This window comes from Grampus griseus (assembly GCF_964374135.1).
Source record: "Grampus griseus genome assembly, chromosome: 1".
NCBI lineage: Eukaryota > Metazoa > Chordata > Mammalia > Artiodactyla > Delphinidae > Grampus > Grampus griseus.
Window position 1 is genome coordinate 71094590 of NC_139017.1, and position 27997 is coordinate 71122586.

At 51.1% G+C, this 27997-nt stretch overlaps 1 protein-coding gene across 3 annotated transcripts; it reads left to right on the forward strand.

The window, feature by feature from the left end:
* The first annotated feature begins 62 nt into the window (after positions 1-62).
* SMG5 (SMG5 nonsense mediated mRNA decay factor) lies at positions 63-27949 on the forward strand. Of its 3 annotated transcripts, none has more exons than XM_082667906.1 (22): positions 63-154; positions 4210-4308; positions 4833-4956; positions 5323-5479; positions 7370-7459; positions 8413-8502; positions 9214-9292; positions 12851-12976; positions 13081-13149; positions 13611-13819; positions 14523-14660; positions 14826-15425; positions 17144-17319; positions 18465-18540; positions 19251-19426; positions 20427-20585; positions 23697-23756; positions 24158-24317; positions 24741-24831; positions 25678-25752; positions 26186-26324; positions 26506-27949. In XM_082667906.1, exons 3-22 carry the CDS (start codon positions 4858-4860, stop codon positions 26587-26589), a joined length of 2853 nt encoding a protein of 950 aa, XP_082524032.1. In that variant the 5' UTR covers positions 63-154; positions 4210-4308; positions 4833-4857; the 3' UTR covers positions 26590-27949. The 3 variants fall into 3 exon arrangements, with proteins under 3 accessions (XP_082524032.1, XP_082524031.1, XP_082524033.1); XM_082667905.1 differs by having other exon boundaries at positions 69-277; XM_082667907.1 differs by lacking the exon at positions 63-154 and adding an exon at positions 479-556.
* The last annotated feature ends 48 nt before the right edge of the window (positions 27950-27997 follow it).

Below are 27997 nucleotides of genomic sequence, written 5' to 3' on the forward strand. Positions count from 1 at the left end.
GCCAATGGCCCGCAACTTCCAGCTTGTATCGCGATATTTGGCAGGCGGAGGAGGAGCTGTCGCGGGCAGCTGCCTCGCAGCTATGGCGGCCGAGCAGGGCCGGCGGCGGTGGTGGCTGCGGCTACGGTCGGAGACGGCAGTGGTGGCGGTAGCGGTAGGTGGCGGGGGTCTGTGACCGGGATCCGCCCCCGGGCCCGGGCACCATGAGCCAAGGCCCCCCCACAGGGGAGAGCAGCGAGCCCGAAGCAAAGGTCCTCCACACTAAGCGGCTTTACCGGTGAGAGGGGCCGGGGTGTGAGTGCAGCCGCCAAGGGAAGTGGGGGGGGGGGGACAGCGAGGGGCGGGTCCTCCCGGGCGGGCGGGCTCTGGTGCCGGGCTGGGGTGCGGGCGAGGGAGGGGGGGGTGCAATTTTGGAGGGAGCAGAGGGCTCGGGGCCCCGTAACGCTGGATTGAGCAGAAAGAAGGAATTGGGTGGGTGGGAGGTTGGGAGGGAAGCACGTGGAGGGATACCTTCCGCAGTGAGCTTGGGGCTGGCACCGAGCTTTGCGGATTTGGGGTAAGAAGGTGGGAATTGGGGACTGCAGGGGTTGGGAAGGTGAGGGCGGGGTCACAGATAGGAGAAAAACCCGGAAGGGAATGGTGCTTAGAACCCTGTAAGGACTTACAGGGAAGAGGCCTGGACTGAAATCAAGAGAGCCAGGTTCAGCCCCTTGCTTTGCCATTCTCTCACAGTTTAACCTTGGGCCTCAGTTTTCTCACCCTTAAAAGGAGAGGTTTGGATTTGATAGGCTTTGAGGTCCCTTATGACTCTAAGTTTTGGGAATCGGAATGAAAAGAAAGAGGCTGGAAGACTATTTGTGTTGGACTGGAAGGGCGGTGAAGGACTTTGAGTCCAGAATGTTCTTAGGTCATAGGAGCCCATTTCAGGGCACCTGGGGACTCCTGAGTTCTGCCTTCCTTCCAGCCTCATGACTACAGTCTCTTGCCAGGCAACTTCCATTCCTGGTTTCTGATTTCCACAGTGCCACTCACATCTTCAGCCTTTCAGCCCTCTGTTGGGAACAGGCCAGTATGAGCTCTTCCCATCCTGAGTGAGCTCCTCCTGCCCCGAGTCGAGGATTTTCTGTGTGGGGCAGCTGAAACATGGGCTCTTGAACTGGATCAAAGTAGGTTGAAGCATAGAGACCAAATTGAGTTTTCTGCTTTCTAATAGGGAGTAGGGTTTGGGGTTTTCATTCGGCTCAGGCTCTATAGAACCAGAGGTGTTTGCATGAGAAGACCAGCTTCAGAGCCATGGGCCTCATCTTGACAGTGAAAGAGTCAAGAACATGTTGTCTTTTCCTCCCTTGAGTAGGCATCCTGCCTGCTTTGGCTTCCTAAGCCAGAAGGCAGAGGGGAGTATAGGCTGATGCAAAAATAGAAAAGTGATCCAATCTATCAGCCCCAGGGCTCTCACTGTGGGCTGCCCCAAGCAGTCTCCAGGTGGGTGAGCAGTTGGCTGGGATGGCACGTGTGCCTTGTCATGCAGCCGATTGTCAGTGCTGCCTGTCAGACAGAGAGTGGGCAGTGCTTGCAAGATTCCTTACTTGTCTCCAGCTTTTGGAAATGGCTCTGGTCATCCTTCTAATCATTCACAAATCTTGTTTTTTCTCAAGCCACTGCCCTCACAGAACTGACTGACTTAAGCGGATATGTTTGCATGTGTGGTTTACATGTGTGCACGTGGGTATCTCTGCTGGTAATTGTGTGTTGTTGGCTTTGGGCAGGGTGGAAATTTGAGGCAGCGGATCTCTCTTTATTATTTATTATAGCAGTGTTGATTGGTGGAAGAACTGGGGGAGGAAGGTCTGATTTCTTGGCCCAAGGTAAATATGTTGTTAGACTATGTAACTGTCATCCGACCTTCAGTAAATTTGGGAAATTCCCACGGTCTGTTTACAGAAATGAAATTCTGAAATGTTTTAAGCCCCTCAGAAAAGGCAGCTGGAAAAGGGATGCTGGAAGGGACACAAGCACCAGTTAATTAGGCCAATTTTAACTTTTTTTAAAAACATTTTTTTTTAACACTGCTAGGCCTAGGATTACAATAGTGAATGAGACACAAGACTTTTTTTTGTAGTTTTTGTTCTAGAGATTACAATTTAGTGGAGGAGCTTAGGGTCTGATGGGAAATGTGGAAGAAAGTGCGGAGACCTCTCAGGTTTAAGAGTTTGCAATTAGAACTTCCTTGAGTAGTGGTTACTAACCTTTTTGAATTGAGAATCTAAGGAAAGCTCTGGGGCCTGTCCATAAAAATACATACACACACAGCCTCCTTACATCTGTGCATGGCACTGAAGTTAAAAGCCCTTTCCTGGGGGCTAAGCTGGCATATCACTGATGGCTGCCTGGTGCTGCCCTTGGCATTGAGGGCCAGGATGGCTGAAAGGGTTTGGCTTCCATCTCTAGGCAGCCCAGGAGGTGTTTGGAGAAATGCTGGGCTCTTAAGATTGCCTGTGAGAAGGCCTTGATTACCATCCCACCCACTCAGCTGGGTGTTGGCGGTCACTTCGCCCTGTACAGGACAGCTTTTAGTGGTGTACCACCTGAGCCACCACAAGATGCTAGCCTGCTGTGGCCCACTTTCCCCAGCCCAGGAGCATGTTTCAGTGTTCTGAAACAATTTTGGACTGTTTTATGAATCATCACTCCCTATTGTTTGGTTGTTTTGTGTCCAGAGCTGTGCCTGATTCACCTGTTCTCACAGCTGCTGTCTGTCCTCTGGGTTTTACCCTTCCAGAGATGATACTTACCCAGGCACCTCTTGGCCATCCATTGTAGAGTTTCCTTGAACTTTTCTCTTAGGGTCTGGAATATCTTCCTCAGGATGAAGACTAATATTTTTTGAGTACTTACTGTGTACGAGGCACTGTTACAAGTGCTTTATATATTAGCTAATTTAACCCCTACAAAGTAGATGATGATATTAATCCCATTTTAGAGATGAGAGAACTGACACATAAGGAAGTTAGATTTTTCTTTTTAAGGGTTTTTTTTTTTTGGCTGCATTGGGTCTTAGCTGTGGCACACGGGATCTTCGTTGAGGCATGCGGCATCTTTGCGGCGTGCGGGATTCTCTCTAGTCGTGGCGTGTGGGTTTTTTCTCTCTAGTTGTGGTGTGCAAGCTCCAGGGTGCGTGGGCTCTGTAGTTTGCAGCACATGGGCTCTCTAGTTGAGGCACGCAGGCTTAGTTGCCCCACGGCATGTGGGATCTTAGTTCCCCGACCAGGGATTGAACCCATGTCCCCTGCATTGGACGGCAGATTCTTTACCACTGGACCACCAGGGAAGTCCCGGAAGTTAGATTTTTTACCCAGGACCACATAGCTTGTAAGAAGTAGAGCTAGGATTTGAACCCAGACTGTCTGGTTCCAGAGCCTACACTTTATATTAAAGAAACAGTTCCTTCAGCAGGATCCAGGAGACCTTATAACTAAGCAGTTTAGGGACACCCTCCCCCTTTCTCTTACCCCATTATTCCAAAGCAGAATTTTATATTAGGAATGCCTTTCCTTTATGTCAGAGATAATAAGCTTTTGCATAATAATAATTTATTCCTTCCACCAATATTTATTGAATGCCTACTGTATACCAGTGCTGTATATAAATTATTTCATTTAATCCTCACAACAGCCCTTTGAGGTAACTGCTATTATTTCCACTTTTATGCATGTGGTAACTAAGGCTTAAAGAGGTAGGTAATTTTGCCCAAAGTTATAGAGTTAGTAAGACACAGCCAGGTTCAAACCCTAGATGTTTTGCCTGGCATCACAGCCTATGCTCTTTCCATCGAGAGAGTCTACCTTCCATATCACAGAGTTTCTCTACCTTGACACTGTTGACAGTTGGGGCAGGATAGTTATGGTGGTAGACTTTCCCATGTATTGTGGGGTGTCTAGCAGCACACAGTAAATGCCAATAGCATGCCTCTTCTTCCCCTCCCCCAGGTAGTGACAATCAAAAATGTCTTCAGCATTGCCAGATGTCTCCTGAGGGGACTGCTGTGTCAGGATGGAGACTGTGTTCATCTTGTTTTGTACGGAGCTCAATCTGCAGCCATTTAGTTTCCCCACCCCAAATTCTTTAGCTTTTCCTCTAGGATCAGTGTTCCAGCATCATAGGTGGACCATACACATGGCTCAGAGGCTGTTTGCCTATATTTCCCTGCAGGGCCGTGGTGGAGGCTGTGCATCGACTTGACCTCATCCTTTGCAACAAAACTGCTTATCAAGAAGTGTTCAAACCAGAGAACATTAGCTTGAGGAACAAGTAAGCTGAGACTCTAAACTACACATTCTTACAGTTTCTTTATTCCTTTCCACCTGGAACCCTGTCACATATAGACACATGTTCTCTTTTATCTCCTGACCTCATGGTACAATAATGGGGTATGAAGTCTCTGGCCTTCCTAAGAGGGAGAGGGGATCCCTCACTCTCTGCAGCTTCTACATCTAACACCATTAGAATGGTGTTTGAGTTGGAGGAGTTGGCCATACTGCATAATGAAGGAAAGAAGGAGGAGATACAGAGGCAGAGTAAAAAGGAGAGAAAGGTGCAGGGAAAGAAATGAAGATTATTAAAATTCTTATTGCTCCTGCCTCTGTCTTTTGGGGCTCCCACTGCCTTCCAGGACTGCTGTTGTCTTGGGTCCTACTGACTGACCCTGGATGTCTATTGCGAGGCACAGAGATTTGTCAGTCGGGGTGTTGGCAAATGCCTTCTTGTCCTCAGTTCTTGTGTCCCTCACCAAGGGATGGGCAGTCCCTCTCATGCTCTCCTCTACACCCTCCCAGGCTGCGTGAGCTCTGCGTCAAGCTTATGTTCCTGCACCCGGTGGACTATGGGAGGAAGGCAGAGGAGCTGCTGTGGAGAAAGGTGTACTACGAAGTTATCCAGCTTATCAAGACTAACAAAAAGGTAAGGGGAGGTCAAGATCTTGGGAAGATGTTTGTCTAAAGAGGGGAAGCTAAGGAAGAAAAGGACAGCGAGGCAAGTGGGCCAGAGTATGGTTGTAGATAGGGAAACCAAGGAAGAGATAGCAGAAAGGGAGGGAGTCATATGGAATTAGGATCAGGGAAGGAGGGGAGCCTGATCCCAGATGGGGAGACCAGAGAAGTAGGTCTAAGGGTATAGGGGTAACTTGTGAGTGAGAGGAGATGTGGATAAAGTTCCAGAGCCAAGAAGATAAGTTTATTTCTTCAGGGAGATGAATATGATTAGGGATGGGGGAGCAGAACTCTGATCTTGTTGCTTAACTAGCCCCTTCCCTTTCCCAATCTCCAGCATATCCACAGCCGGAGCACCTTGGAATGTGCCTACAGGACACACCTGGTCGCTGGTATTGGCTTCTACCAGCATCTCCTTCTTTATATCCAGTCCCACTACCAGCTAGAACTGCAGTGCTGCATCGACTGGACCCATGTCACCGACCCCCTCATAGGTCAGTGAAACCTGAAAGGTGGGCTCGAGGAGCAAGTTCATATGCTTCTACTTCTGGCCTTCTTATCCCTCAGGATCCATGTACCTTGTGACCCAGCCAGGCAGAGAGCATTCTAGAAGACCTACAAATGCTTCATGAAATTTGGATTTACCCAAACAACCGTATGACTTGGGGTAAAGATCTTAAGGAAGGAGAGAGAGAGCCCTCTTCAGTCTGGGATTGTAGACCGATGGGGAGTCGGGGAGGGAATGGAATGATCTAGAGTAGGTCTGACACTGAAAGATGTTATTAATAGCATTTTTTTCTTCCAGTTGAATTTGGCTGGCATTTGTTTTAACTTTAGAGATTGTTTCCTAGTATTTGATGAAAGTATTAAAGTTTTTAGAAACGTTGGGGAAATCATGGACATTCTTTCAAGATAGTGCAAATCTCTTTTTGGCCTTCTGAGGTACTGGCAGCTATGGTGGTTTTCTCTTCAGTTCAGCTATCCTTTAGAGCTCCTTCCCTCTTCCTCCAACTCCCCTTGCTCTTTATACCCCCTACCCTCCCCCAGCCCCATGCCCCTTCCCTCACCAGGACAAAGACATTCTGGGTCAGAGATGGAGGTTGTGTCTGCACCCCTATGTGGCAGCATTCTCTGGTCAGAAGCAGAGCACTGTACTTTGTACATTTAAAAACATTTAAAAACAAAACAATGGGGAATTCCCTGGCGGTCCAGTGGTTAGGACTTGGCACTCTCACTGCTGGGACCCCGGGTTCAATCCCTCGTTGGGGAACTAAAATCCTGCAAGATGTGTGGCGCAGCCAAAAATAAAACAAAACAAAACAAAACAACGTCAATCCAAGGCAACATTTATAGGTGTTATACCAGATTGCCAGAGGGGTCCGTAGCTTAAACAAAGATTAAGAACCCTTATTTCAAAGGGTCAGTTCCCCAAATCATTTTAGTTTTTCTCCTTATTGATATTTCTCATTCAGCCAACTCAGCGATGTCTCTATAAAGAATATTAGGAAAGGCTGCTCAGAATGGGAGCTCCACACCCAGGAGTGTGGCTGCAAAGTGGAATGGATAGGAGGATGCTATGCAACTTACCTGCTGTGCAACTTTGATTTCTTTAACTGTAAAATGGAAGTAACAAGAGTAACTACCTCATGCGGTTGCTTTGAGCATTACTTAAGTTGATATTTTAATACACTTAGAACAGTACCTGGCACATGGGAAAACTGCCTGCCAAGTAGCCGGAGCTCTCTGAAGTTACAAGGCTGCCTGGGTGAAGGGAGAGGAGAGAGCCCATGCATGTTTGGCTCTGGCCACCACCAGTCCTCAGGTCAGGCAAGATGACCTCGTTTCCCTCATGAATAGACTCTCCATAGGCTGCCTTCTCTGTGGACCTCCCACCAAGCAGAAGCCAGGAGCATTTACCTTGGCCTCATTCAAATGCCATTCTTCCTGGGCAAGTTTCCCATCTTTACCCAAACCTTTTACCTTTAGGTGGGGAGCTGCTACCCAAGGCACCCACAACTGTACTGACACTTGAGCCTCACCTCTACTTTCTAGAAGCCTTCCTATGCTGACCTTTCACATGACCTTCCCCCAGGGAGCTGTCCTAGGTTGAGGACCATAGCCCATCTGCTCTAGTTCCTTTCTGTCCTATGAATGACCCCTGCCTATGAGTTTCTGTGTCTCTACTTCTGTCTACCTGTGAGCCTGTGTCTCTATCTGTGTCCTGGATGGGTGTCTTCTCTGCCCCATAAGGCCGTGTTCTAAAACTAGCCCTGGATTCTTTATCTCCTTTCTCCACCTAGGAAAGGTGTTTCCCCAAAGGTAGGGACAGAGGAATGGGCTTATAAACATATCTCTCTCTCTCTTTCTCTCTCTCTCTTTCTCAGGATGCAAGAAGCCAGTGTCTGCCTCAGGGAAGGAGATGGATTGGGCACAGATGGCATGCCACCGATGTCTAGTGTACCTGGGGGATTTGTGTAAGAATCCGAACCTTTCATTTTTCTCTGTTTTGGGCTACAGGACAGGCTCCAACTGCTCTTGTTGGTACCACCCTTTACGTGATTGGAGAGCAGGAGGCGCAGTGTGGCCTCTGATAACTTTTCTCCTCCAGTCTGTTTACAGTGTTTCCTTCTTTTCACTGTTCGTGCATGAGTCGAAAAGGATGGTGAATACAAGAAGAAGGAAAATGTCTTTGCTCTTTAAGAAAGTCAGGGTGATAACCTGGTTTCAGCGGTGGGTTAGGAAGATTTTAATTTGATGTCTTTCTCCTTTGGGGTTTTCTCTTCATGGATTCCTAGAGGAATTGCAGTTAGACCTCAGGGAGGACTTACCTGCCTGAAATATGTTTCTCAGAATGGAAAAGTACTCTTGCTTTATGGCCCCCGGTCTCTAGTCCTGATAGACAATGGTTCTGTCATTAGGCTGCCGGTGTGTGGCTGTCAGATGCATTATCCTTTATTGATCTGAGGCTCGTCTCCCTGCCCCCATCCCACTCCTGGACCCTTTATAGGCAAGGGGCACAGAGAGAATCAGCTGTTTCACAGTAGATTGACCAAGTGTCATTAGTAATGTCTTCTCTCTAGAACTGAGCAGTTGAATTCCAGAACCAAATATCAGAAGTCTTTTCAAGCATTTATATATGCTGCAGCCCCTTCATTGGGAAGAGATAATCAAGAAGAGCCTCTTTACTTTACAAACACTAAATATTCTTTACATTTTGGACCTACCAGCAAGGAAGAGAGAGTTGAACAGTTTGCCCATAGTCATGCAGACTTAAGACTGTGCCAGAGACCCAAGCAGCCTGCCTTCTAGCTCAGGTATCTTCCTCCCGGGCTCTTATTACAGTTCTCCAGAGTAGACTCCCAGATGAGGGGAGGTTTTTCTGAAACACGGAATCATTGTATTTCTTTTCCTCCTCTCCCTCCTGCAGCACGATATCAGAATGAATTAGCTGGCGTAGACACTGAGCTGCTAGCTGAGAGATTTTACTACCAAGCCCTGTCAGTGGCTCCCCAGATTGGTAAGTGGACCCCTCCACTGGGGCCTCCCAACCCAGCAGCATTTTCCAAGAGGAAGACAATGTTGAGATGGCAGGCAGGCCATACTCACTTCCCCCTGGGTCCTTCCCACCCACTCTCAATTCTTTCATACTTCACCTTGGTTCTGCATTCTGACCCTTGTAACACACACTCAGAAGATGGTGGAAGGAGAAGAGAAATGGGAAAGTCTTGAGCTAAGAAGGAAGGAGGCAGAAGAAGAGGGAGAGACAAGATGGCTTCCCTGTCCCTGAGGTTTCTGTAGAAAGAGGGGACCGTACTTCAGCTGCCCCCATGGAGGCACAGTGAGGGAACGGATCAGGCTCCATTACAGGGAAAGATGGGGATTAGCATGTAGGAAGGAGAACTCAGAGGTGAGAGACTGAGCTGGGATAGAGGAGAGGGCTCCATGGAGTTCAGTCAGCATTGGAAGAGGCACAGCTGCTGCTGAAGGAATGGCAGCTGTCAGTGCTGAAATCCCTGGTGGTCCAGGTGGGCTTAGACTGATAGGAAGTGAGTCTAGAATAGATAACGCCTGGAGGAGCACGATTAAACTGCTGATCACCTGAGACACCAGTGTCGCCTGCAGACCCGCTGTTCTCCCCATGAGTTCTCTGATGCTTAACGTGGGTTGGGCCTTGCAGCTTTCGGTGAGTATTATGGCTACAGACTGTGTGACTTTTCTTCCTCTCCAGGAATGCCCTTCAACCAGCTGGGCACACTTGCCGGCAGCAAGTACTATAATGTGGAAGCCATGTATTGCTACCTGCGCTGGTGAGTATTTGCCAGCTCTTTCCCCAGCCCTACTTTCATGTCTGCACAATTCCTCCTTTGTTTTCTCTCTTCCCTTTCTCCCTTTTCTAGCTCCTGAGTGAGATAGATAGAAGAATGCTAAGATTGAGGGTGTCCCTTCTCTCAGGGGCATCCTGACACAGCCCTGCTGCTTTTCACATAGCCACCTGGACTTGTAGATACTTGGGCAGCTGAAGTAGCTGTCTGCTGTCATGAAAAATAACAGGATTGCCGCCTTCCTGAAGAAGGAAATAAATTTGATATAGTTGATAAAATGGTACCAAAGTAGCCTCTGACAAGAACTTCAGAACTATAGAGCTTCAGTGTCTTGAGGTGACAGAGATGACAGCACAGGGGGACAAGTTTAACAGGGTGGATCACTGCTTCCCTGGATCTCACACTTAGCTCTTAGAATGAAAAAACAATTTTTTCAGGGCACCCAAAGTTGATTAGGCTTAGGTTACTAAGTCACCATAACCAAATGCACATGAGAGTGACAGGTAAATGAGAATGCCGTTGGTTAAGTCTTAGTGAGACATAAACTGCCAGGAAGCTCACTGTTGCCACCTAATCAGGGCTAGATTGGCTTCTCTACTTGAGAAGCCAAATCTATCTCAGAAGAAGTTATATAGTGAATTGGGCTTCAAAGCCTAAAGGGAATGAGGGTGGTCTTCATAGCTTAAATGGTCAGCTACTAAGGTGTCAAGTAAAATAACCTAATTCTGCCTTCCTGGCCAAGGAAACCTGTTTTCTGTATCAACAAATATTTACCCTGGTCTGTTACTAGATCGCTACAGACTGGCCTCCCATCCACTGTATTCTTTTTTTTTTTTTTAATTGAAATATAATTGATTTACAATGTTGTGTTAATTTCTGCTGTACAGCCAAGTGATTCAGTTATACATATACATACATTCTCCTTTATATTCTTTTCCATTGTGGTTTATCACAGGATACTGAATATAGTTCCCTGTGCTATACAGTAGGACCTTGTTGTTTATCCATTCTATATACATATAATAGTTGGCATCTGCTAACCCCAAACTCCCACTCCATCTCTCCTCCACCCCCACTTCTCCCTTGGCAATCACAAGTCTGTTTTCTATGTCTGTGAGACTTTCTGTTTTGTAGATAAGCTCATTTGTGTCATATTTTGGATTCCACATATAGGTGATATGATATGGTATTTGTCTTTCTCTGTCTGACTTACTTCACTTAGTATGATAATCTCTAGTTCCATCCATGTTGCTGCAGACGGCATTATTTCATTCTTTTTTTATGGCTGAGTGATATTCCATTGTGTGTGTGTGTATATGTATATATGTGTATATATATATATATATATATATATGTATCACATCTTCATCCATTCATCTGTAAATGGACATTTAGGTTGTTTTCATGTCTTGGCTATTATAAATAGTGCTGCTATGAACATAGAGGTGCATGTATCTTTTTGAATTATAGTTTTGTCTGGGTATATGCCCAGGAGTGGGATTGCTGGATCATATGGCAACTCTATTTTTAGTTTTTTGAGGAACCTCCATACTGTTTTCCATAGCGGCTGCACCAATTTATATTCCCACCAATAGTGTAGGAGGGTTCCCTTTTCTCCACACCCTGTCCAGCCTTCGTTATTTGTGTATTCATTCTTGAATATGATTACCAGGTTTTATATTATAACCTCCCATTGCATCTTTCCCATTCCTTGCATGCCTTCCAGGGAATGCCCCCCTTACTTGTCCTGGATCCCTCATCACATTCATAATCATGATTTAGGGTGAATCACTTTCAAAGAGAGCCAAGCACATCCAGGTTTGGGAGGTGCCAAATAAGGTCCTCCTCTACTATGCTTAAACAATTATATCTCATGGTTTGTGGGTTAGGCATTTGGCTAGGGCCCAGTTTGGCAGTTCTCCTCCTGGTGGCATTGTCTAGGGTCAGTCAGTGGTATTTGGCTGATTTGGGGGTCTGATATGTCTGGAGGGTTGGTTCATCTGGACCCCTCTCCCTCTCCCTGTAGTCTCAGGGCCTCTCCATGTGGTATCTTCCTCAGGGCAGATGGACTTCTTACATAGTGGCTCAGGGCTCCAACAGCAGATAATGAGCCAAGAAACTTGGAAGTAGAGCCTGCCAATCCCTTAAGGCCTGGGCCTGGAAACTGGTGGAGTCACTCCTGCAGTATTCTCTTGGTCAAAGCAGTTGCATAGTCGTTGTCTCCCACCCTCATCCCCTGCCAAGATTTAAGGGGAGGTGACACAGAGCCCACTTCTCAGTGGAAGGAGTATCAAAAAATTTATTTCTTTATTTATTTTTTTGCGGTACACGGGCCTCTCACTGTTGTGGCCTCTCCTGTTGCGGAGCACAGGCTCTGGACTCGCAGGCTCAGTGGCCATGGCTCACGGGCCCAGCCGCTCCACGGCATGTGGGATCTTCCCAGACCGGGGCACGAACCCGTGTCCCCTGAATCGGCAGGCGGACTCTCAACCACTGTGCCACCAGGGAAGCCCTGTAGCTATATTTAATTCACCACTGGCGTGTATTTCTTTTCTATCACTGCTTTTTGTAATTAAAAGATGTTTCGAAAAACAAGACATTTTTTAAAAGTATAGCATGCTCTTAAGGTCATAGCCTTTGTGGTAAGACAGACTTGGGTTGGAGACTCAACTCTACTATGTTTTAGCTATGTGACCTTTGTTTGATTGATTGATTGATTGCCGCGTTGGGTCTTCGTTGCCCCGCGTGGGCTTTTCTCTAGTTGTGGTGAGCAGGGGCTACTCTTTGTTGCGGTGCGCGGGCTTCTCGTTGCGGTGGCTTCTCTTGTTGGGGAGCACGGACTCTAGGCACCGGGCTTCAGTAGTTGTGGCTTGTGGGCTCTAGAGCTCAGGCTCAGTAGTTGTAGCGCATGGGCTTAGTTGCTCCGCGGCATGTGGTATCTTCCCAGACCAGGGCTCGAACCCATGTCCCCTGCATTGGCAGGCAGATTCTTAACCACTGCGCCACCAGGGAAGTCCGTTATGTGACCTTTGCATTATACTTGATCTCTCAGGCTTTACTTCCTCATCTGTAAATGTGGACAATAGTAGGGTACAGTGCCTGGCACAGAGTCGGGTGCTCAGTACATATTTGCATTTGAATGAACATCATGAGGATGAACTGAAGTAGTGTATGTAAATATCCTTGCGCATAGTAAATGCTTGTTAAATGCTACCTATTAAGTGCCTGTGCTTTAAGATGAAGGATAGTGTATTTCAGGGATGGTAACTAAGTTAAGTTTGTAACATTCAGTGAGATTAATTGTCCCATTTCTAGATACAGAGGAGATGCAGATGTCATCATTACTCTGATTAATCTGGAAGTTGTATGTGTGTATTTTATTAGGAAAGATAGCTTTCACCCTGAGTACATACATGGAAGGGGAGGCTGGGAGCAGCCTGTGTTGACTAGAAACAGTGCTCCCTAAATCCCTGGAAGACTGACATTTCCCCTCTCCCCCTCTGCCTCTGCCAAGACTCAGTAGCTCACCTCTGTCTCCTTCAGCATCCAGTCGGAAGTGTCCTTTGAGGGGGCCTATGGGAACCTCAAGCGGCTGTATGACAAGGCAGCCAAAATGTACCACCAGCTGAAGAAGTGCGAGACTCGGAAGCTCTCTCCCAGCAAGAAGCGGTGAGTGGGCCTGTGGGAAGAGGGGGTCTTTCTGCAGTTGGTGCAGTAGGACCATAGGGACCCTGGAGCTGTTCACCATTTACCTTGGGCTCCTCTCATTTCAGATGTAAAGACATTAAGAGGTTGCTGGTGAACTTTATGTATCTGCAAAGCCTCCTGCAGCCCAAAAGCAGGTGAGTGGAAGAGAGTGTGAGCAAGAACTGTGTCCTGTGAGCCCCATCACGATGGCTTCTTTCTGGCAGGGGACTTGAAGAGGAGGGAGTGGGCTGGTGAATTCTGCCTTTTGATTGGAAATTATTTAGCTGGTTAGTCCTTTCTTGGCATCCCTCACTGTCTCACCCTAGGTTCTGTGCCCATTCTCTGGGTGGCTTACCCTCTGGCACAGTGGGTGCTTACTAGATGTTGAAGGAGTGGCCGAATGGGAAGCCTACCCACATCCCTTCCACTGCGTGTCTGCCCTTCCCGTGTTATTCTGTCTGCTTTGGAGACCAGCAAGCACTGATTCCCCCTGCTCCTCTTTCTGAAGTCTCCGCTAAGGATCCTGTGGTCTTTTCTCTGAATCCTGTATTCCCAGCTCTTTTTGCCTGCCCCAGCCCCCATCACTGACCTCCCCTGTTATCCTGCCCTTCCATAGCTCTGTGGACTCAGAGCTGACATCACTTTGCCAGTCAGTCCTGGAGGACTTCAACCTCTGTCTCTTCTACCTGCCCTCCTCACCCAACCTCAGCCTGGCCAGTGAGGATGAGGAGGAGTATGAGAGTGGATATGCTTTCCTCCCGGACCTTCTCATCTTTCAGATGGTCATCATCTGCCTTATGGGTGTGCACAGCTTGAAGAGAGCAGGTAACTCTCCCTCTGTCCCTCATTTCTCCCCGACTGGCTTCTGGGATCCTCACTACCATTTTCTGCAGCTCCTTATCCATGAACTTGCTTCCACAAGCAGTCCCTTCACTACCTGTGTCGCTGCCTGGCTGTGGGAGATAGGGGCAAGGAACCCTGCCCTAAAGAAGCTCCTAGTGAATGAACAAAGGCGACAGCATATTCCCACCCCCTCCGCCCTCCTACACCCACAAACACACGTACCCTTGGCCAGGACCCAGGCAGACACAGTGGTTGAGATGCTTAGCTGATGATCCAGACGGAATTCAGACTTGCTGGGGGTGGGGGCAGTTAGGCAGTTCTGGAAACCTGTCTGCCGGAGGTGTATGTAGAGCAAAGTTGGATGGAAGGGAGGGGGAGGCAGGGCTGGGTGCAAAGATGCTTGGGGCATATGGGGAGACGCTTGCGTGAAGGCATCAAAGCCAGGGAGGATGAGATGGGACAAGAGCATCCATGAGCTTACATGAGGAAGCAGGATGAGCTGGCACATTCCGCATTACAGGATGCGAGTGAAGAGACCTGAGAAGTCTTTTTTTACCTTAGAGGAAGTTTTCAGAGGTAGTTGGGTCCTTGGAAGGGTTGAGAACAGGTGAGATGAGGTTGAAATTAGTGGAGCCTACTCCTTTTCAGGGCCCTGGGCCCCTAATGCTGGCTTTCCTGGTTTTAGGATCCAAGCAGTACAGTGCAGCCATTGCCTTCACCCTGGCCCTCTTCTCCCACCTTGTCAATCATGTCAACATACGGCTGCAAGCTGAGCTGGAAGAGGGCGAGAATCCCGTCCCGGCATTCCAGAGTGATGGCACAGGTGCAGGCACGGGGGAGGTTGTGACTGTGGAAAGGTTAGCATGGGGTGTGGGGATCGTGGGAGGGGAACACAGTTGTGGCAGGGGAGGTGCTGTCGAAGAGCACCTGCCAGTGTCCTCGTTCCGGTTTGTCCCTAAGGCCCCACCTGACCATCCTCTTTCCACAGATGAAGCAGAGTCCAAGGAACCCTTGGAGAAGGTGGAGGAGCCGGGTCCTGAGCCTCCTCCTGCAGCATCTCAAGATGGCGAGGTCAGAAAGAGCCGGAAGTTCTCCCGCCTCTCCTGCCTCCGCCGTCGGCGCCACCCACCCAAAGCTGGTGATGACAGTGACCTGAGTGAAGGCTTTGACTCAGACTCGAGCCATGACTCACCCCGGGCCAGTGAGGGCTCAGACAGTGGCTCCGACAAGAGCCTTGAAGGTGGGGGAACAGCCTTTGATGCCGAGACAGATTCAGAAATGAACAGCCAAGAGTCCCGATCAGACCTGGAAGATATGGAGGACGAGGAAGGGACACGGTCCCCAGCCCTGGAGCCACCTCGGGCCAGGTCAGAGGCTCCTGAATCCCTCAACGGCCCACTGGGCCCCAGTGAGGCCAGCATTGCCAGCAATCTACAAGCCATGTCCACCCAGATGTTCCAGACTAAACGCTGCTTCCGACTGGCCCCCACCTTCAGCAACCTGCTCCTCCAGCCCGCCACCGAAGCTCCCACCTTGGCCAGCCGCAGGCCCTGTGTCAATGGGGATGTGGACAAGCCCTCAGAGCCAGGTACTTGGGCCTCTCTTCATCATCTTGCTCTGGTCCTCACCTCTATACCATCGGCACTCATCTGAGAGAGGCCACTTTTTTCTCTGTTTGAGTACCTCTCATCCCCACCCTCACTGCCTGGCTTTCGGCTTCTGCCTGTAGTGTGGCCTGGAGTTTTTTCCTGGGAATCCCCTCTGCTGCTCACTTCCTTATTCTCAGTTCCCAACTGATTTCATGGTCTTATTCTCCTCCCACTCCCACCTTGCCCCGTGGGTTTGGGGCTTTTCTCCCTACACAGCACTGCAGCTGTAACTCCCTCCCGTGCCATCCCAGGTCCTACCAGGGCTCCTGGAAGCTAGTAAAACCACACCCACCAGGGCAGGTGGATTAGAATGAGACTGTTTCCCTGAGGGTCTTCCCCTGAGGTGCAAAGCGGGCACCTGGTCAGCAGCAGCAGTGAGCATTTGCGGCATCTACTCTATGCCAAGCACTAGGTTGGATTTTTTGGGGGTCTTATCTAATTTTCACTGCAGTCTTGTGGTGGAAGAGTTATCATCCCTATTCTAAATTCTGTTCTTTACCTCCAAGCTTCTGTGCACGGTGCTTCTTTGGTCTGGAATATACTTTTCCTCCCTTGCCCTGAGCCTCTCAATTCGCCAATTGCTTGCCTAATTCTCACTTTAGATTTTAGCTTAAAAGTCACTTGGTCTGGGATTCCTCCAAGGGTAGGCTTCCTGTGGGCTCCTGTAGACTCTGCACCTTGGCAACTTCCAGCCTTTTCCCACTTGAGTGACATTGTCTGTTGACTTGTCTGTCCCTCCCCCGCAATACCATGAGCCTCTTGAGGGCAGGGCAGTCCATGTTTTGTCTATCGCTGTATCCTCATTACCTAACACAGTGCTTGGCACATGGTTGGGACTTTGAATGAATAAAAGAAATGAGGAAGCTGATGCTCAGAGTTGGAGTGTGAACTACTTAGTGTTCTAACCTGCAGACTTGAAGAGCTAGGAGTTGGAAGTAGTTCTTTTAATTCTGTACCCCTTTTCTCCCCACCTGTAGCTCACTTCTGACTGTCTGCCCTGCCTTTTGCACAGTATAGGCACATCATAAATATCAGTTGAGTGAGTAGCTGTAGACCTCACAAATTAGCTCGTGTTTTTTTTTTTTAATTAATTTATTTAATTTATTTATTTTTGGCTGCGTTGGGTCTTCGTTGCTGTGCACGGGCTTTCTCTAGTTGCGGCAAGCAGGGGCTACTCTTTCGTTGTATTGCGTGGGCTTCTTATCACAGTGGCTTCTCTTGCTGCAGAGCACGGGCTCTAGGGCACGCGGGCTTCAGTAGTTGGGGCACGTGGGCTCTAGAGCGCAGGCTCAGTAGTTGTGGTGCACGGGCTTAGTTGCTCCGCGGCATGTGAATCTTCCTGGACCAGGGCTCTAACCCATGTCCCCTGCATTGGCAGGCAGATTCTTAACCACTGCACCACCAGGGAAGCTCCTTAGCTCGTATTTTAAAAGGCACCAGGCTCTTGGCTTAAAAGCAACTAGTAAAAAAAAAAAAAAAAAATAGCAACTAGTTAGTGAGCCTAGAAAAGTTAGGCAGGAGCCTGAGTCCTCTCTTCTCACATCAGAATTCTTCAGAAGAGTCCAAGCAGGTTGGGGCATGCTCCCCGCACAGAGCTGAAGCCTGTTGCCATGTGCCTACTAGTCGCTCATCCTGGTTCTCTGTCACCCATCCCCAGCCTCTGAAGAGGGCTCTGAGTCGGAGGGAAGTGAGTCTAGTGGGCGCTCCTGTCGGAATGAGCACAGCATCCAGGAGAAGCTGCAAGTCCTGATGGCGGAAGGCCTGCTTCCTGCTGTGAAAGTCTTCCTGGACTGGCTACGGACTAACCCCGACCTCATCATAGTGTGTGCGCAGGTGCGTCACTCCACTCCCACTGCTCTCCGTCAGGTCCCAAGGTGTAAGGGGAGGGTGCCAGCCAGGATGGGGTGTGGGAATCCCCTCAGGTGGGCTGGTCAAGACAAAAGTTATTGTCAAGCACCTGCTCTGTGCTGGCTCCTTATGCTTTTTACAGGGCAAGGATTAGGCATGACCTTTGCCCTCAAAGAGTCTGTGGCCTGGGCTGGGATACAAATTTTGTGGACTGGGAAAATAGCACTGCTTATTCTGCTTTGTGTCCCCAACGCTAGGCATAATGCCTGCCATTATGAGTAACGTCTGTGACAGTATGTGTTCAAGGGCTAACCTTGATAGGTAAACACCGGAGTCCAGAGAAAGGAGAGAGCACTGAGTAGTGACAAGAGAGATGAGACTGGGAAGTGACAGGATGTTCAGACAAGGTGCAGGTGTTGTGAGCAGGGAAACGGCTTAAAGAGAGTCCTGTAGCTGGAGTGAGTGGTGTCAGAAGCGGGCTGCCATAAAGACTGGCTGGCGTGATTGTGACCTTTTCCTTCCTTTCTCAGGTTCAGAGTCTTAATCTTGAGCCTCCGGTGCCCTGAGGCTTTTCTTCAGTGTTCCTTTATTCCAGTAGCACACCTGCCTGCTGTGGAAGACCCTTTTCTCTGCAGGTCGCCCTCTTCCCTAGATGAGGGAGTTTAGGTCAGGGCCAGGCACAGCCTTGGGCATGTGCTTGTGCCTGATGACAGCTAGTTAGTCATTGTTAGTCATCGAGGGCGGTGTGGTGAAGATGATCATATCCCCAGAGAGGTGGCCCAGTGTGGACACGTGGAGGGCTGAAAGGAAAAGTTTGTGCTAGACAGGGAGACGCTTCCTCCAGCGCTCTAGCTTTTTCCACTACCAAGATCCAGAGAGTTTCTCCTGTGGTTTCAAGCCTTCAGCGGTTGATGAAGTTCAGTGAGGCTTCATGGTCCCCTTCTTCATTCCTCCCTGTTTTCCAAGTCCTCCGTGAGCCCCGCCTTGGCCTCTTTTGTTAATTTTTCTCTCAAACGCTTCTAGGCCTGTGACCATAGCCCCAGACCCCTCAGATATAGTGCTTTTCTTGTTCACTGCCAGCCTCCAGCACTGCCCCAGCTGAAGGCTTCCTCTTCTCTCTCTCCCTCAAGAGCTCTCAAAGTCTGTGGAACCGCCTCTCTGTGTTGCTTAATCTGTTGCCAGCTGCTGGCGAACTCCAAGAGTCTGGTGAGTGAGTCCCTGGCACTGTCCTCCCTCTCTCTCCCTCACTGGCCCCACAAAGCCCGCCTCCCCCTTCCTGGTAACCTGGTCCTTAGGGTAAGGAGGTTAATGGGATTCACTGCCTATCCTCCCTAACACACAGCAGTCATTGTGGTCTGGGCCTCTCTGGTTTCCTGCCCCAACACTGCCCCACTGTGGGCAGGTGGCCTGGTCCACCAGGGAGTGTGCTCCCTGGGGAAGGAAGGCAGTGGAGTGGCAAGAGCAGAGTGAGGGGAGCCTGTGAGCCAGCCCCAGTCACTGGTGTGGCACCGCTGCCTTCCTCATTGAGAATTGACCTTGACCTTCAGAGCCCATCTGTCTGGGTCATCCCCTCCTGCCACCTTCCAGCTAGAAATCGCCTTCTCCTACCTCTGGACTCACCCAAGGGCAGTCCATTCCTTCTTCCAGAGCTCCTCCTCTCACATCCATCCTAGTGTAATTGTCCCTCTGTCAGGGGGCCATCCCAGTCTGAGCGGTCCTCTAACCCTCCCAGCTCTGGTCTCCTAAAGCTCTGCCTGATGGCCCTGTGTACCCATCTCTCCGTTCCTCCCCGCCACCTCTCCCCACTTTGTGTCTGAGGAGTATGTCCTGTCTCACAGCCTCTGAGGAAGGACTGTGTCCCTCTGCCTGGGGGCTCCCATAGAGCAGGTGGCCTCATGTGTCCTCTTTCTCCCCAGGCCTGGTCCTGTGTCCTGAGGTCCAGGATCTTCTTGAAGGTTGTGAACTGCCTGACCTCCCGTCTAGCTTGCTGCTCCCAGAGGACATGGCACTTCGCAACCTGCCTCCCCTCCGGGCTGCCCACAGACGCTTTAACTTCGACACGGATCGGCTCTTGCTCAGCACCTCAGAGGAGGTGGGGATATCATTTCTCACGCCACAAGCTCTGTTGTTCATCAGACTCAGTAGCAAAGCAGGGGTTCAGGGCTGGAGGGGACGGGCAGGCACCCCTTCCATCCAGACAGGGAGCATGTCCCTGGGGCTGCAGCTGTGAGTCCTTTTTCACTCGGTGAACCATTTGGACTTCCTTTCCTCCTTGGCAGGATGTCCTTCCACAGGTTTGCTGTTGGTAGTGTCTCCCTTTGTAGAACAAGCCTCCTTCCCCTTTCTCCGCTTTTTGGAGAGGACCAAACAAGTAAATTATTAGGGCTTTGAAATCTCTGTTGGTCTCTTTTCTTTTCTGAGCCCAGCCTCCTCTAAGCTGACCAGCAAACAGAAAGTTGGAGCTGGAAGGGCATGTGCTACCCATTTAGTCCAGTGATTTTCACCCTTGAATCTGTGTCACCACATGGGCCGTCTTGGGGCAGCAAAGGGAAGCCAAGTGGACAGGCGTCCCAGCCCCCGTCCCCAACACACACACACACCACCCCCACCCCCTCGTTGGTTCCTCCTTCTCCAGCTTGGCTTGATAGTCTGTTTTATATTTTAGCATTCTAGATAAGATTTTTGTTTGATGGGGAAAGAAGGGTTTTGCTGGCCAAAAACATAAGTTGGAAATGGTGATCTAGTTTGTCCTTTCATTTTACACGTTAGGATCTGAGACCCAGAGAAAGATGGCATAAGAACCCAGGTCTCATCACTCCCAGCCCATGCCCTTGTCTCTTTCTTCTCAGCCCTGAGTCCTGCTTCTCTAGTCCTTCTGGGAGTCTCCTCGCCCTACTTGCCCACTCCTTTTCCGTTAGCTAGAGGCCCTGGGCCTCGGCGCTCCTCTTTTCCACCCCATAGACCACAGGCCTTACGAGGGAGCCCGTGTTGCTGAGTTGGTTGGACTGGCAGGGACGGCGGAGGGGAGAAGCGGGGGCCAGCGGGCCTGGAGGGCCCTGCTCAGCCGGGCCGCCTCCCATGTCTCCTCACAGACGGTCGTGCGCATCTGCTGCATCCGCAGCTTTGGCCACTTCGTTGCCCGCCTGCAAGGCAGCATCCTGCAGTTCAACCCAGAGGTTGGCATCTTCGTCAGCATCGCCCAGTCTGAGCAGGAGAGCCTGCTGCAGCAGGCCCAGGCCCAGTTCCGCATGGTGAGTCAGGCCTCCCCTCCCTGTCTGCTCTGCTCCCATGGGCTCACTGAGAAACCCAGGGTCAGAGGCTTAGACACACTGGTGGCCCTCGACTGAAGAACCTGGTCATTGGGGCCGGGGAGACTGAGCCTGGGGAGGGAACTGAGGGCTGATAGGGAGTGAGAGTTGCTTTGAGCAGGGGCAGCCTGGCACCGGCCTGTATGTAGACTGACTGGGGATTGAGGGCCATCTCTGTCAGCTCCTAGTCTGAATTGAGCAAGTCACTTAACCTTGCTAAGTCTGTTTCCTCATCGGTTACACAGGAATAGTTGAATCAGCTTTATGGGGTTGCTGTGACTGTGCAATGATAGAGAATGGCAGGCACTTTGCACTTTGCATTATGGAGTGTGTGCTGTGGAGTACGTGTGCTCAGCAAAATGCTCCTTTCCCTTTCCTTTTCGAGGGATGAAGACTGAGGAATGGAGGGATCCTGGCATCAGACACCATGCAGGAACCCTTCCATCCCACAGAAGCCTCAAAGAGTAGGAGGTGGCCTGTGTTACCTCTTTTCCAGTCAGTCATTCATTCCACAGATATTTACTGAGAATCTGCTCTATGCCAGACCCGTCAGTATCCTAGGCATGAGGGTTACAGCAGCAAACAAGACAGGCCTTTCTCTTGTGAGGCTAATACTTCGTGAGCAACACTGTGGGTTCTTTAGTGGGGCCTGCACAACCCTGGGCGTGTTGTCCTCCCCAAGCTAAGTGGCACCAGTACATTTGGGGGGGTGGTGTCTGGCACGGGAAGCACGGCCCACGTGTCTTGGCAAGCCCAGGGGTTCTTCTTCATCTCAAGCCAGTCTCCTCCCCCATGTTCTTCCTTTCCCCAGCCGCAGGCTCCCCGACCTATGAGCACCCCCTTCCTGCGGATGGGAAGGGGCACAGTCTCCCCAGAAACCCCCCTCCTTGCTGCCTTAAAAGCAAGCACGTTTTGTTAAAAACTAACCTTTTGTGTTAAGGCTTTCATTGCTGTTGCATAGGGGGAAACACAGGGGGTTACAAAAATAATTACGGGGAAGTCACACAGCTTCAAAAAATGTTAGAGTGTTTGCAGGCATTTCCTCTGGCCTAAACCTCCCGAAGACTCCTCCTGGGGGCACGGAATACTTGAAAGCCCCTCTGGTGTGGTGCTAGACACCACAGGCCACGGTGGACTCAGGCCACACTGCCTGCTGGGACTGCCTCCTGCTCTGCCTGAGTCACGTTTCCACCCCAAGGGGTTTATCCCCTGGCAGCAGCAGCGTGGTCCTTGTCATATTGCCTTCTCCCATCATTTACCGAGAGTTTTCCATGTGCAAAGCTGCTTTGCATGTGACATCTCATTTAACTCTGTAACAGCCCTGTGAGGTGGGTGCTTGCAGCCTCATTTTATAGACAAGGAGGCTCAGAATGACAAAGGAGGAGGTATCAGTGGCAGAGCCAGGGCTCTGGAATTGGAAAGACCAGGCTCTTGTCCTTGTTCTAAGCTGCTGTGGGAGCTTAGCTTCTCTGCAAGCCAGGCGGGGCGCTGCTCCTACTCTCTGGGCTCTAGTGTCTGCCTGGTTTAGGGACCCCTCTTTCCCGATGGGTCTGGTCTTCTGCCTCCCTTCTTTGCTTTCTCTACCAGAGTTTCTCGAAGGGGACACTCCACAGGCGGGTAAGAGGTGGACACTTCATAACCATAGTATAATTATCAAAACTAAGAAGTTAGGATTGGTACAATCCTGTTAACTACAGACTTTATTCAGATTTCACTAGTTTTCCTGTAAATGTCTATTTTCTTTTCCAGAATCCCACATTACATTTGATTGTTTTAATGTCTCCTCAGTCTTTCCATGTCCTTTTTTTTTTTTTTAATATTTATTTATTTATTTGGTTGCACTGAATCTTAGTTGAGTCAGGCGAGCTCCTTAGTTGTGGGATGCGTGTGGGATCTAGTTCCCTGACCAGGGATCGAACCCATGCCCCCTGCATTGGGAGCCCAGAGTCTTAACCACCACGTCACCGGGGAAGTCCCTTTCCTTGTCTTTTATAATCTTGGCAGTCCTAAGGAGTATTGTGCAGTTGTTTTGTAGAATGCCCCTCACTTGGCTTTGTCTGGTGTCTTCTTAGGATGAGGATGAGATTATACATTCCAGATTAATATTTTAAAGCATCACTCTGATGATGCCAGTTTGCCAAAGAGCCTTCAGTGGCTCCCCATGTCTTTCAGAATAAGTCCCCATCTTTAGACCGTACTAAGGAATTTGGACTTCATCTAGAAGACAAAGGAAAACCATCACAGGACTTTTAGTCAGGGCCATGGTGGACAGCAGATGGTTTTTGAAAGATTGCCTTGGTTGCAGGCAGAGAAAATGAGTTGGGCTGGACGCAGAGACCAAAAAGAAGGTGGTTATAATAGTCAAGGTGGGAGGTACTGGCTTAGACCGGGGTTGCATGTTGAAGATGGAGGGATGCAGAGGGATGTGAATGATTTTTTAGGAGGTACAGTTGACAGGACTGGGAGGCTGATAGCTTCTGGGGCTGAAAGAGAGGGAAAAGTCAAAGCTAGCTAAGCTTTCTGGCTTGGCAGATGGTGGTTTACTTAGCAAGCTGGGGTACACTAGAGGATGAGAAGCAGGTTCTGAGAAACAGGTTGGGCTGTCAAGTAGGCATTTGGGTATGTACGTCTGGAACTCAGGAGTGGTCAGGTCTGGGCTGAAGCTGCAGCTTTTGGAAGAAGTTGGCAAGTGGATGATGATAGAAAGTGAAGGGGTGCATGGATGGTATCCCCTGGGAGGGAGGACAGATTGAGAGGAGCAGAGGTGGAACCCTGAGACACAGACAGGTGCCATCCCCTCCCTCTCTCCCTGGGAGGCGTGAGCTTCTGTGGGCTGCTAATGAAGTGTGTTCAGATTACACAGGAGGGATATTTTTTCTCCCACACCTCCCTTCCCCTCACTTATCAGGAGTGATAGAGAGCTGACTTTATATGAGGCCGTACCTATTTCAGACCCCAGGAATCCCTTTTGGTCTTCTTGATCACTGGAGAAAGGAATATTCATTCCCCCAGCTTCTTGTCCCAAGCTTAGCACCTGGTATTTTCCCCTTGTAGGCACAGGAGGAAGCTCGGCGGAACAGGCTAATGAGAGACATGGCCCAGCTACGACTTCAGGTAAGAAGTTGGGGCCCCGCGCTCCTTCTGCTCTTGATCTGGTTATTGCCTGAAGCCCCCTGGCACGTCCTCAGCCCTCCAGCTTCAGCCCCTGTTCTGCCCGCTGTGGCTCTCTACCTTGCCCTGGCTACCCTCCCAGCCTCCTAGACTGCCTTTCAGCTGCTGACTTGTCACTGAGCTTTTGTGGTCCCTTCTGCCTTCACTTCTGTCTCTTTTCCTTCTCTTTCTCTTCCTCTTTCCTTTACCACTTGTTTCTGTCTACTTTTCCTATGAGGCCATTCGTCGAAGGGGTCCCTGGTTCCCATTGGCAGCAGGAGGAGCCCCATAAGAGCCACCTTGAGTACCATTCTTCCCCTGCCCAGGCTGCACGCAGCTCCACCCACTCTGCCTTCTCTCAACAGCTCGAGGTCTCTCAGCTGGAAGGGAGCCTGCAGCAGCCCAAGGCCCAGTCAGCAATGTCTCCCTACCTCGTCCCCGACACCCAAGCCCTTTGCCACCACCTCCCTGTCATCCGCCAGCTGGCCACCAGTGGCCGCTTCATTGTCATCATCCCAAGGACAGGTGAGTATATTGGAGAGGTGGGAGCAGAGAGTGTGGCTAAAAGAGAATCTGGCTTTGGGATTGAGAGACCCTTACTTGGGGCCCAGTTTACACACAGTGGCCTTGGTCAAGTCCTGCCGCCTCTCTGAACTTCAGTCATTTCATCTGTGAAGTGGGCATGACAATCCCTGTTAAACCCTGACTCACAAGGTGGTTGGGAGAAACAGATGAGAAAATCTAAGTGAAAGCAGTTGGTAAGTTGCCAACATACATTGTTGGCAGAAGGTCAGTCTTTGAAAGAACTTCAGGATTCCTGTAGGAGCTACGGCCCCTTTTCCTGCAGTGTGTCCTGGAGTGAGTGCAGATGCTTCTGCAGAGCCCCATGTCCCGACAGCCTGAGCTCATCTGTTTTGTTGTTCCCCCACCCCCCATCTTGCCCGCCAGTGATCGATGGCCTGGATTTGCTGAAGAAGGAACACCCCGGGGCCCGGGATGGGATCCGATACCTGGAGGCAGAGTTTAAAAAAGGGAACAGGTGAGTGCAGGCCTGGCTGGACCTCTGCTGAGCACAGACAACAAATGCGTGTGTTCCTCGTGTAAGACACGTGGCCCCTGGTCACAGTTGGCTCACTGCCTGGGGAGGGAAGCCGAAGACATAATTAGAAGTCAGGGTCTTAGGTGCTGAAATAGACAGCGATTGGAGGAGCTAGGAGCCCTGTTGGGGAACAGTGACCTGCTGTCCATCTACCTCTGGGGCAAACATGAGATCACTGTGACCGGGGAGAGGGGAACAAGCCCCCACCTCCAACCTATGGACTCCTTTGCAGGAGGTTCTCCTGCTTTAGGTGATCAGGTTGACCAAGGTGGGAGTGCCTTCATCGGGGCTGCCCAGGGGCTTCCCATGGGGCTGAGGGGACAGATGGCAGTGTATAGGTGCTCAGCCCAGCACAGGCCCTTCCTTCTGGCCTTTGGGGCCAGAAAAGGACTAGACACTGGGTGTAGGGAAGAGGGAGAAAGCTCCCTGCTCTCTGCTGGCTGGCCCACCCCTCCTCTGCATTTGCCCTTGCCTGGTCAGAAAGCTGCACAAAGCCTGCTTGTTTGGACCTTGTCTCCAGAAGCACTGACTTGAAAAGCACCTGCTGCTTCTCCCCTCCCAGCTCCTCCCCAGGGAGGAACCAAAGAATTGATGTTATCAGGAGGAAAAGCAAGCTGGGCTCAGCAGCTAGGAAGCCACTTCAGAATGACTCCAAACAGACCTGTGATGTGGGAGACGTGCCCCCCCCCGATAAAACTGGGTCCCCTGCGCCACAATGGCCTGCTTTGTATGAGGTGCCCTCCCTCTCCCCTGCCCCCAACCTTCACTCTCTCGTCTCCTTTGCAGGTACATTCGCTGCCAGAAAGAGGTGGGGAAGAGCTTTGAGCGGCATAAGCTGAAGAGGCAGGATGCAGATGCCTGGTAAAATTTCAGCCCCCACCCTTAGAACCTCAGATAGGCTGCCTACCTTGCTCCTCTGTGGGCACTCCCCAGGACAGAGGGACGGGGCCGGAGAATTCCGTAACAGGCAGCAGGACCAGCGCGGGGCCAGGCTTATTCTGCCGGAGGCCTCCTGCAGGTCTCACCTTAGATGGAGTGAGAAGTTGCTCCAGCATCTGAGCCCCCGTGGCCCTGAGATCCTTGGGCTCAGCTTCCTCACTCATTGAACTTTTGCCCAGTCCCTGTAGCATGTCCTCTGGGGCCAGCTTCCAGGACCCTCTCCTCTGGGCTGCCTGGTTTCTCTCGCTCTCTCCTGGTGCCCTCCTCACCCCCAGCTTCTCCTGTGCCCTGGAGATCTGGTGTTCAGGCTGTGCTAATGCTGGGGCTTGGCCCGCCTTCCCCCTGCTCCCACCAGGACGCTCTATAAGATCCTGGACAGCTGCAAACAGCTGACTCTGGCCCAGGGGGCAGGTGAGGAGGACCCGAGTGGCATGGTGACCATCATCACAGGCCTTCCACTGGACAACCCCAGCACGCTCTCAGGCCCTATGCAGGTGGGTCATGGGGTGATGTTTGGCAGAGTGTGGAATGGGGAGGAGGTACCGGTGTCGACTCCCTCAGACCAGACAGCTGCCCTTTTCCTCTTCCATCACCCCTTCCCCAGCCCCTCAACGACTTGTCCCAGAGTTTGGGAGGTCAGACCCTCCTCCATTTGTCCTCCCCCCAATTCTACAGGCAGCCTTGCAGGCCGCTGCACATGCCAGTGTGGACATCAAGAATGTTCTGGACTTCTACAAGCAGTGGAAGGAGATTGGTTGAGACCGACCCCCAGGCCCTGCAGCGGGGCTGACTCCAGATCTCTCCTGCCCTCCCTGGCAGCCAGGACCACCACCTGTAGTCACCCCACCACACGCAGACTCACGCACGCACACAGGAAGGAAGCCCAGCTGCACACAGGCTGCAGGGAGGGCCCAGGAGCCAGCTGGGAGGGTGGGGTCCCCCTGTTGCCAAGACGACGTCAGGAAAGCAAGGAAAGTGCTTGGAGCAGGAGAGGCCTGTTGGCCCCTAGCCAGCCTTCCTGCCTCAGCCCCCCTGCTTTCCCCAGGGGCAGGTGGCAGGCACGGGTGTCTGCGTTTCGTTGGAGTGGTTCCTGGACCTCTGAGGGGAAGGGACAGCAGAAGGGGCCCTTCTTCCTCACCCAAGACGCAGGGTGGTTGGTGCCAGGAGTTTGGGCCCTCTGGGCCTGGGGGTAGAGTTGGGTAACACCAGGTGTCTGGGTGGTTCTCTGCAGACCCTTCCTCTCCTTGAGGACCACCCATCCCCCTCTCATCTCCCTTTGCAGGGGCTGGGCAGCTCTGGAGCCTTGGGGACTCTTAAGGAAGAGGGGCCTGGAGCTGCCTGCGCCAGTAGCAGGGCGGGGCTTAGATCCCCTCCTCCTGCTGCAGGGGATGCACACTCATTGCCCCACTTTTGTTTTCTGTCTCCCTTCGTCTAGCTTCCAGGGCAGGGAGCAGGCCCACGACGGCTGCAGGCAGTCTGGCCTATATGCCAATGAGGGCTTCTGTGCCCGCCAGCCCCATGGTCACTGCGCTTTGTGCTCTGGGCTGCTGTGCTGGGACAGAGTGGGATGCCAGTAAGAGGAGAGAGGGGTGAAGTTTGAGGCCACAACCCCCCTTACTATCTAGGGAGGGGCCTGTGTTCGGATGGACAGCAGAAAGGAGAGGCTCTTGAAGCTGCCCGGCCAGGGACCCTCTGCCCTGATGGGCTTCCCTACTTTTGTCCTTCCCCGGGACTAAAGGCCTGGAGGAGCTGAGCATGGGGCTAACTTCTGGAGTGTTGAGGTGAATGTGAGAGCAGAGATCACGAATAGCTCAGGGCAGTGAGTGGAGCAGCAAGAGTGGGGCTGAGTGTGGGAGGCTTTGGCCAGGATTGCCTCGGCCCCTCCCGCTCGGGCTGCACATACAGCTCAGGCTGGGGGTTGAGGGTCGGGGATCTCAGCTCTGCTGTTCCCCACCCCAGAGCACTAGCCTAGCTTCCCAGACTGTTCTCGGAGGAGAACTGGCTGCCTGCCTCCTTCCTCTAAGACAGCAAGTCTGGGACAACCTGGGGGGAGTGGGATCACCCCCACTTCCAGTCCCTGGCAGAGGCTGAGACTAAAGCATCACTTAATAAAGACCCCCAGAAGCCCACTCCTTGTCTCCTGGTGCCTTTCTGTACAGTTTTATTG